The following is a 10,320-nucleotide window of genomic DNA, read 5'->3' as shown; positions in this document are numbered from 1 at the left end:
TAGTAGAGGATTGCAAATTCGATCATCAATAGGAGGAGAGGCCCTTGGCCCTGTGAAGGTTCTGTGCCTCAGTATAGGGGAATGCCAGGGCCAATAAGTGGGAGAGGGTGGGGTGGCAGGCATAGGGAGGGGGGAGGCAACAGGGGTTTTTTCTTGTTGTTTTTGTTTGTTGTTTTTTGGAGGGGAAACTGGGAAAGGAAAAATTTATGTGTAAATAAAGAAAATATCTAAAAAAAAAAAAAGAAACATTCTAGACTGTCGATTTTGTTCAAAGGAAATACAAGTAAAATAGTGTTGATGGAGTCAGTTCAGTGCTTCATAGTAAACCTTGAACTTACATGTTACTGCCAGAGATCAGGAGTTATTAACTTCAGAGGCTGAGAGGAATGTGTGAAAAACGGGCACACCCAAAGTCAACGTATACCACGAGTTCTAATAAATGACCAGGATATACTAACCAACACAGGCAAAAGAGGGCTAAAGGGATCTCTGAGCAGTTTCACAAAATTGACTTTTTAAAGTTGAATTTACATACATACTCTCCAGTAATTTGGCTGGCAATTTCGAGATAGCCAGTCTGAATGAAGAGCTCTTGAGGTATTGGTAGTTAAGTCTTCATTAGTAAATCCCATACTTTCAGCAAACTTGGTGGCTGGAGAAGAAAGAGGAAAGTGTAAGCCCAGGCATTGTTTCTGAAGCAAAATACACGTCCTAGAGGCACTGTGGGTCAGCTATCACTCACACTGGGGATGGAAAAATATCTGAGGAGGGTGGTACACTGCCTTTCAAAGGAATTTGAGGATATAAACAGTTTTAAGGGGGTAGTTTCTGAATGTTCAGCTTCTCTGTGTCTTTCCCATGTCTGATCCATTGGAGACCTTTGGGTTGTGTATCTCTGTCTTTCCCATCATTTATGTGTTGCAGACCTATGTGTTGTGCATCCCTGTGTCTCTCCCATGACTGATCCATTGGAGATATTCAGGTTGTATATACATTTCCTTTACTGCTTCACTTTCATATCTTTCCCTTCTACTTTGAACAACTACAGCCTTTCAGATCGCACACCTCTCTGACAGAGTTTTAACTAGAGTGAAAAGAACCAGACACACAAATGGATTTCAAACACCAAAAGCCATCCTTTTTAGGTAGTCTGCCATTCTATGCCAAGCCTATTAACATTGCTACAAAAATATACTGTTAATATATTTTTATTTATCATAGGTTACATTAGTACCTTCTGCAATGGAACCTAGAAAGGACTTAAGTGACACCGTCGCCACAATGTTTTTGGTACTGCTGTTTCATATGAACAGTGCCCCCTGGGTCTTGGATCTATAGAAACACAACACAGGAAGGGAACGGATGGAAACCCTGCTTCAGTTGCCGCAATCACTCAGTGACAGATAATAATGTATCATTTACAATGCATTTGTCTTAAAGATAAAGCAAGAACTGACCTATCCAGTTACTGTTTATGAACTTAAAACAGCAAAAATTTGAACTCAGGTCTCTTTTGCTCTCTACATTACAGTGAGTTCTTTTCTTTCTTTTTCTCTCTTTCTTTTCCTTCTTTCTTCCTCCCTCCCCCTTCTTCAATGACAACAGACAAAAAGACTAGAATAGAATTTCGGTATGGTTTTAAATATACCTGACTCCCCCACTAAAAGTGTGTGCGTGGTATGCTCCAGGACTCTCCGTGCCACGCCAATCGCGTTTTTAATTCTTCTAAGGCCTCCCACTGCTCCCACATCCATGGCAGTGCTGGAAGGCAAGGACATGGAAGATTTATGTGAAACATTTTCTGTTGGTACTTGAACATAAAACTGCATTTCTCCAAGCAGCAATATGTTGAAGGCTAAACTCCATCTCAACACAGAAGTGAAAACTACCCGTAAAGTTCATGGACTCCTACAGACAAAATTCAAGAATGAAAAGTCAATTTAGTATATATCCCAACACGTTATTTTAAACATGGCTTTTACAGAGGCCTTCTGGGTGAGGTCACTGAGACCACAGCACTTGCAGATGGCAGTAAATAACTGGGTCACAGGCACAGTTCTGTATCTCAGGGTTCTGGTCAGCCAAAGCTACTTAACCACTTACTTTTATGTGATCCTGAGTATCAGCATGACCTTTCAGCTTTATTTTCTTTTTCTGTTAATTCTTTGTGTTGGAAGGGAGAAGCCCCCCACAAGCCAGGAGTTCTCACTGATGCTCACATCCATGCATCCTTCCTTCCTGCTCAGAATATGAGCTAACCTGACAGGAAAGTGCACAGACAAGTCCTGAAGAGCATCCTTACCCATCCATGATCATGGCATCCAGAGTGGTTTCCCCAACTTCATCAGGACTTCCTCCAAAGCCAACAGTACCATCACACTGCTCCTTCTCACACACAGCACATCCGTTCTCCACTGCATCCAGGGCAGAACCTCCAGACACTAATGTCCGCCACGCTGTTAAATTCCAATAGTGCTGACTTATAGTCATATATTTTTCAATGTGAAATGCAACAAGCCAAGAACAGTTGGAGATGTCTAAGATTTTTTTCTTAACATTTATACTGTTAAGCTGAAATTTTAACAAGTTAATTTTACCAAGTGGGACAAAAGCAGCGCAGCAAGGAAATTAGAATGATACAGACAAAATTATATGGCTAGTTACTATAAAGAATTCAAAGACTTTGGGCTCTTAGTGGAACGTGAATATTTAAAAAAACTTATCAGTAACTCTTTTTCTCTGTGTAACAAATAATGTCATCTTTAAGAGAGATAACTGAAACTATTTGGAGACAGTTGAACTTTAAAGTATTTTCAGTTACAGCCTAACATTTCATTACTGTTTTTCTCATTTTGTGAGATAGGGTCTTGCTATCTAGCCCTAAGCCCAAATGAAAATCCATGTACAGCCTGAGAATGTCTAGAAGTCTGGTCTTCCTACCACAGCTATTTGAGAGCTGAAATCACAGGCCAATGCCACTCATTAGATTACTAAAATATGCACATCTCACACTCTCATTGAGAACAAGTGGCACAGCTTCAGTAGACTATTACAACAGTGACTGACTTCATGTGGGTGAATTAATCTCATCTTCACGCAGCTTCTGATATAACATTTTATAATTATAACTCTCATTTTCAGAAGAAATGGATAGATATGAATGAAGTAATTCATTCAAGGCCACACAGTGTTATTTCAGAAGTTGCCTGGTTTCGAAAAGTCATTTCTCTAAGGTGTCCACGTTTCTTGTTTGTGTTTTGTGAGTATCGAGTGGGTAGGTCTTGAAAGGACAGATATTTTACTTATAATTCCTTGAAGGTTGGGGTTAAGAAGTGTTTCCCCCCACCTTCAATACTAGCAACTTACATAGAATCATCCCCTGCATATAATGGTGGACTTTCTTTGTTTCGTTATTGCTGGGGGGGGGGGCATCTCTTTCTTGGTCTGATTTCCCACCTTCTCTGCTTCCTACACTTTCCCTACAACATACAGATTTTCCTGCGCTGGATTCTGGATCCAACTGCGTCCACACACATTTAATGTGGGAGCAGACTCAAGGGTGCCGGGGTTGGGGGCAATAAGGTACAATCCTAAGAAACTCTGACGACAACTTTAATGCATAAGTGATAAACGGGCAGCGTGACAAACATTGATCAAATACATATGCCTCCGAAGGAAACTATTAATTGTTTCCTCAACTGGAATCCAGAAGACAGTGGAGAACCAGGAAGGAGGCTTTTGCAGGAAGTGTAGTGCGGAAGAAAAACTTTTGTGGCAGTTTTGCCACAAAAAAGTAGGACAGGTGACACTGTAAGAAGTAAAGCAAAGAGGCCCAGGGGTTAGAGGTCGGACAAGGTGGTGCGGGAAGCAAAACCATATACTAGATCCTAAAATTCAGTAGTGACAGGGAGAATGGGGAGGGTCAGGTGCAAAGGCAGAGATGCAGGAAGAAGAGGGTAAGGAGGCCCGGCCTTCTGCAGCGGGCTCCCTCCGCAGCTCCGGGAACGTGAGGGACCGAGTGCAGCTTCCCCCACCGAGGAGGAGCTCGCACAGGGCAGCCACCCACCCCGGGGCTGCCGCTCCGCACCTGTTTCGGTGGCATTCTTAAAAGGCCAAGTGTTGACGACCAGGGGCAGAGGGCTGAAGCCCCGCACCAGGGGCACGGCCAGCACGAGCGGTACAAGCAGCAGCAGACGCAGATTCGACTTCCGCGCCATAGCGGAGCGCCCTGCCGAGCAGCGTGAAAAATGGTCCAGGCCAGCAGCGCAACCAGCCGACCAACGCGAGAAAGGTCTCGCTTAGACCAGCTCCGACTCAGGAAACTCGTGATTCCCTTAGGTCTCGTGTTCAACCCTCTCAACTCTCGCGAGATGAGGCCCTCTGTTGGCCCCTGAAGGCTTTTTTTTTTTTTTTTTTTTTTTTTTTTTTTTTTTTTTTTGGTTTTTTTGGTTGTGTGTTTGTTTTTCTTTTATTAAATCTGATCCTGTAGTTCTTTAGTGGTCTGGTCTGTCGACCTCTTTTTTAGTTCTTTTTGAAAAATACACACACACACACACACACACACACACATACACACACATATATATATTCTTAGTACTTTTAGGGCTTAGCCTGCTTTTAAAGGGAGGTTGACTTTAGTGAAAATGAATTATGAAATTCTGCTACCCTAGCTGCACGACGCTTGAAAACTCAGATAACTGATAAGATGTTATTTGAATTTTATAGATTTGCCATCTTAACTGCAAACTAAAGGTAGACAGTCGGTCAGATCTAAAAATCTACCCTGGACTTCCTTGTAATTTTAAAATGACTGTAGAGTATAGGCGAAGTGCTCTTCTTGCTTAGGACCTAGGTCGTTTGAGGCATTTTCGACACACACTGTACGTCGTTTCTTCACCACAGGTTTTTGTAGGACGTCCTTTAGTTACAAAGCCCTGAGCTGGAGGGAAAGGACACGCTGGGCAAACAGAAACATACCCTGTACATAGCCCACTGAAGTGCAGATTCCTTGCCTCCAGCCAAGAGGGCTAGTTCCATTCTTTTCTGAAGGTATTTTATTTTATCTTTATGCCTGGCACCATTAAGTACTAAATAAATGTTTGAATAAAAGGAGAAACGGGAGCTTTGCATGCATGGTACCGGCTGCTCATTTTGATAATTCAGTTGCTGCGCAGATGTGTGAGCATGGACCAGTAATCCCATTGGGACTCTGGGATGCTTGTCCATGGAGCTGAAGGAAGACATAATTTTAAAGAGCATCTATAAATCTATCCAGACTGGTAAAATATGAACTAGGTGGGAGTTGTGAGGCTTAGAAACTCTTCAAGGTTTTCACTGCATGGAAACTGAATCTGCAATTTAAACAGCATAAGATATCCTAGAATTATCCCCAGGCAGGGAAGTGCTATTAAAAAGTTAGGTGTAATTAAAAAGAAACGACACATGATCCTTCTATGGGGTTTTGGAGGAGGACCAAACTATTTGTGCTGTGCTAATGAGCATAAAGCTCATGCTAGGTGAGATGGGAAAGATGGATGAAACGGAATAAGAAAGCAAGGAAAACACTTATTGTCTTCGGAATTAATTTTCCATAGCACCTGAGTTGTTATTTATAAGTTCAAAGAACCGAGACATGCCTTCAAGAATTATAAAATATAACACATGGAAAACTGGTCACGGTTCTTGCAGCTCGTTTTGGGCAATATAATTTCTCCAGCTGAAAGAACCTAGACTCGTACAGAGGCAGGCAAGCAGAGGATAGCAAGGCAGGCAAATTTAAGGGAACAAAATGGGGTGGGGGGAGGCCCTCCCTTTTGGGATCTAATTTTCCTTTCCTTGCTGAGAATCATGAAACTTCAACAAAACTGATAAAGCTTTTAGTCTGTAGAGATTATGTATTTTCCTAAGGACAGCTCAAACAAGGATGTTCAAAACAACACATGATCAATGTTTACTTCAAAAAGACTGGGTGCTTCTGTCTTGGATTTTATAATCTTAACATCCCCATCTCATCCCCAAATATAAGCAGTAGGCCTTACAAATCTCTGAGCTTGAAGGAAATGTGATTTAAATGTCAAGCTTTTCTAAATCTTAAAACCTTGTAAATTGTATCCATTAGGGGATGTAACTTAGCCAATATTCTCTGCCTCTCTTTGTGTCTGCGTCTCTGTGTGTCTTTGCCTGTCTGTTTCTCTCTCTGTGTCCCTCTCTCTCCTCCCTCTCTCTCACACACACTTGTACCACAACACACACACACACACACACACACACACACACACACAAGTTCATGAAAAAGATAAAGAAGCTAAAATATATTGTAATAGGAATATTTGAAAGTCTCAATGTGTCTACTTTCTATGGGCATTTGTACTTAAAATAATATGCAATCTCAAAATATACACCATATTTGGTGGCTGTTGTGCTGCTCAGCCACTGAGGTACTCTTTGAGTTCATTTTGTGTATGCTTAGAAAAATTGCTACAACTACATCCTACATCCTATGGACATTAGATTACTTTGCATAGTTGTATTGCTTCTGTATGACTATTACTTCTTTTTAGCTACTTGGTGAATAGTTTAGACCTGATTTTTCTCTGCTTCCTAATGTAACTGGATCCTTTTGCTTGATTTTGATGCACTTCTAAATTAAAATGGACATCTGTTAACAATACACTGGTAGACTTGTAAAAGTGGCCTGTCTTTTTCTGAGTATCTACCTCATTTCTTATTTCAATAATTAATTATATGTAACATATATACATTGCTATTGATTTTAAAAGATATGAAAGCTATATGATTATTTTTATTCAAGCTTAGAATGCACCATTTAGTTCTATATGGTAAAATGTCTGTGTTACTAAATTTTAAAACTTTGGACAACCACATGGCAGGTCTAGTTACATCATTTAATCTTCCAGAGACACACTTTTCTCATCTATGAAATGGAGATAATATTCTTTCTTGTTTTAATGAATGAGGTAAGAGAAGAACATTCATATAATAATTAAGTAATATGCTTTTGTTTTAATTAGCATTTACCAAATATTTATTGATTAATGTCTGGAGAGAACAGTCTACATAGAATGTAGACATACCCATGAGCTAGTTGGATACCTAGAATGCATTTAAAGTGACTACACAGAACTTGACTGCACTAAATGGGAGTTGAAAATAGTTTCTGTTCACTTTGAGTTGTCTGAAAGTTATTATTAATGTTTATGAGGCTGGTGAATACCAGAGTTGTGAGATTTCTGGATTCAGAAGAGACGCATGCTGATGTCTTTCCAAGAATCAAATCTCCAGTGAAATCTTAAAAGCTGCTGCCAATATTGCCATCTCTGACTCTGTCTCTGTCTCTTATCTCCCTTCTCCTCCTCTCTCTCTTTTTCTCTGTCTGTTTCACTCTGTTCCTGTGTGTGTCTGTTTGAGTGCATACATGTGTGTGTGAGTGTGTGCATGTTTGGTATGTGTGTGTATGTGAATGTACATGAGCAATGTGTGTGTGTGTGTGTGTTCAAGTTTGAGGGTGGTAATTGTGGGCAGCTGCAAACTCCCCTCCTTTCCTTCTGAACTTCTTGGCTTTCAATTTATCAGTCTCTAAAGGCTGGAGAGTTGAGTCTTTCCTGATAGCATTTGAAGCTGTGGTTCTACAGAGGATTTAACGTTGTAGTTTGCAGGGAGTCTAGGTATTTCAAATCTGAAGCTTAAAACACTAAGCCATCCCCTCTGGCTTTTGAGCGGATGCTGGGAAATCCATTTTAGAAACATGCCCATGTTTTGCTACTGGTTCAAAGCTGTAAGCGTGACTTGGCATTGAAATAATAATTTCTTTTCCAAAAATCCCCACTGAACTATTACCTGGGTTATCTAAATACAGGCTATTTATTTGATTGGCATTTGCTCTTGTCAGTTTCAGAAGCTGTAAGTAATGTTTTTTGCTGGTGTCAAAGCATAGTGGTAACTGTGTTTCCAATTTAAATCCATTCTTTTTTGATAATCCAGGAATACCTAATGATACCTGATTGTACATTATGGCTGTAATTAGAGTCATTATCCAGAAATGTCATCTTACTATTCTCTGGAGTTTTCTTCCTTTCTGAGTTAACGTTTCTGGGTATGTCACCCCTCCTCCCAACCCTGATTTGTCAAATCAGTAGTGTATTCAAATTAGGCACTTCCTTTTGACTTTTTAACCTTTAAAGTCATCTTAATGATGCATAAAGACTGAGATAGTACAATATTGCATTGGTATTTACCTGATTTTTTCCATCAAACTAAGTTTTGTGCAACATATTTTCAATTTGTAATCTTAAAAATACACCATTGATTTGATAAAGTTGCTATGACAAGGATATTGTAAATCACTTTATGTAGTAGATCCTGTTTTTTATAGTAGTTGGTTATGATGTTGTGATGTTTTCAAAAAGGTGACCCATTCCTCTAGTAGAGGCCTAAGGCAACAGAACAGATGTCGTTTCAGCTTCCTACCATGTTAAAAATCACATTGTAATTTTAATATCATGTGACTTTTGTAAAAAGGAAACTCAACACTAAGTGTAAACCTCCAAGGTAGCCATGTCTTACAGTAAATTCTTATTTACCAGATTATATTCTTTAGCTAAACATGATTTAAGTGAGAAAATAATCTTAGCTATGAATGCACATATCTTACATGCAAATTATGCAGACAATTTGTTCTTACCTAGTGACTCATATAGTGATTCAAATTCGAGATTATTTTACATGTGACTCACTATATTTCTTTTTTAGAAGTACTACTTACCATTTCCAATTCCTGCAGTTTTGGAATCTTCGATCAGCTTTAATATTTCAGTAGCAAATGCCAGTTGACTTGAAGGTGACCTTGAGCAATAGGTTTTTAACCTACCCCCTTCCCCCACACCCCTAAAGTGCCAGGTGTAGCGCTGCTTTGACATATCAGAGCTTGTTGTGTTCTGGTTGTATGAAGAAGTATAAACTGATGAGGCAGGCCCATAGCCACTTTCCAGCCAGGGAATCCACACATCTCTTTTCTAGTCAAGTAAGTACAAGAACTTCCAAAATATTTTATTCTCACTCATCAAAGAGGTATCATTTGACCTTTTTCAGAAAAACAAAACAAAACAAAACAAACAAACAAACAAAAACCTGAAAAATTAAAGCTCCATCCCCCCAGTACATGATTTTTCCTTTTCCTTCCTTTAAAAAAAAATAATAATAATTCATAGGATTTTCACCATCTTCTTGAGTCAGTATAAGTACTGAAGAGACACTAGAAACAGAAGCTTGGATGCCCAGGTTCACTATGAGGATTTATGCACTGAACTTTCTAGAAACTTTTAAAATGACTTTGGACTTCACTCGAGTGTAAATTTGGACTCCGAATCAATCTTATTTAGATCCTAAGAATCAAAGAAAACCTCCTTCAACTTCAGAGTTATGACTGCGGTGCTCAGTGGGCGATTGAAAGGAAAATGGCAGTTCTCCCTTGGAGATGAGATGGTTATTTTTTGAGAAGAAGAGATTAAAGGAAAATGAGGGAATTAATATCCCAATAGTCTTGATCTTCTCTTGGAGCAGTGAAAAACACCCCGCCAGCAATGCGGTAGGCTTTCGGATGGAATTGGTGGCTAGAAATTGGTGAGGGATTTTAGAAGGTTTATTATGGAAAGTCACATAAGAAAACGGGGTGGGAAGTAACAAGATAAACTGCGTAGCACAAATGACGATTTCTTGAAAGCAAGTAGGCTGCTAGTGAGGAATGCTCGTCAAGCGTGTACTTCTCCCTCTTCTCTCCGCAGTATCATTTTAAAACATCTAAATTATAACATAAAAGCTGAAAGCTGCAGAGGGAATCTACTTGTTTGATGTGAAATGTATTTGTGTTGCTGTTAATGGCAAAGTATAGACAAGAGAGTCGGGAGAGTACGGAGACACTAATATATGGTGGTGGTCCTTTTCGTACAGCTGGCTGTCTTTATGGTTTCCTAGGTCCCAAGGCAGGCTCAGACCACGAATGAGAACAGTGAGTTTTCAATCGAAGTAACCCTACCTCAGAAACACTAACAACTATTGCCTTTCTTCTTAGATCCTTGCCTCTTGTTCTTCTTCCCCTCAGCCTCTCTCCTCTTGTTTCCATTTCTCCTTATCTCCCTCTTTACTTCTTCTCTCCAATCCTTCCTCTTTTTTTGTAAATAAACTCCTTTTTTTTAAAATCAATTATTGAAAAATAGGTAACATGTTATCTTTTTAACATTTACCCACTATGCTCATTGGCTGCTATACGTTTTCTTTTTTTTCTTTTTTCTTTTTTTTTTTTTT

The 10,320-nt window shown here is 39.6% G+C and overlaps 1 protein-coding gene across 1 annotated transcript in view; it reads right to left on the bottom strand.

The window, feature by feature from the left end:
• Aga (aspartylglucosaminidase) overlaps positions 1 to 4,328 on the bottom strand; it is a 14,115-nt gene extending 9,787 nt beyond the window's left edge. The window contains exons 1-4 of the mRNA XM_031339804.1: positions 4,088 to 4,328; positions 2,303 to 2,456; positions 1,649 to 1,761; positions 540 to 652 (exon numbers count right to left, since the gene is read on the bottom strand). Of these exons, the coding sequence (XP_031195664.1) occupies positions 540 to 652; positions 1,649 to 1,761; positions 2,303 to 2,456; positions 4,088 to 4,217 (510 nt within the window). The 5' untranslated portion in view covers positions 4,218 to 4,328. The remainder of the gene's footprint in view (positions 1 to 539; positions 653 to 1,648; positions 1,762 to 2,302; positions 2,457 to 4,087) is intronic.
• Positions 4,329 to 10,320: the final 5,992 nt, after the last annotated feature.

Source organism: Mastomys coucha, unplaced genomic scaffold (assembly GCF_008632895.1).
Source record: "Mastomys coucha isolate ucsf_1 unplaced genomic scaffold, UCSF_Mcou_1 pScaffold22, whole genome shotgun sequence".
NCBI lineage: Eukaryota > Metazoa > Chordata > Mammalia > Rodentia > Muridae > Mastomys > Mastomys coucha.
The sequence above is the reverse complement of the archived record's forward strand: the minus strand, read 5'-3'. Positions and strand labels throughout refer to the sequence as shown.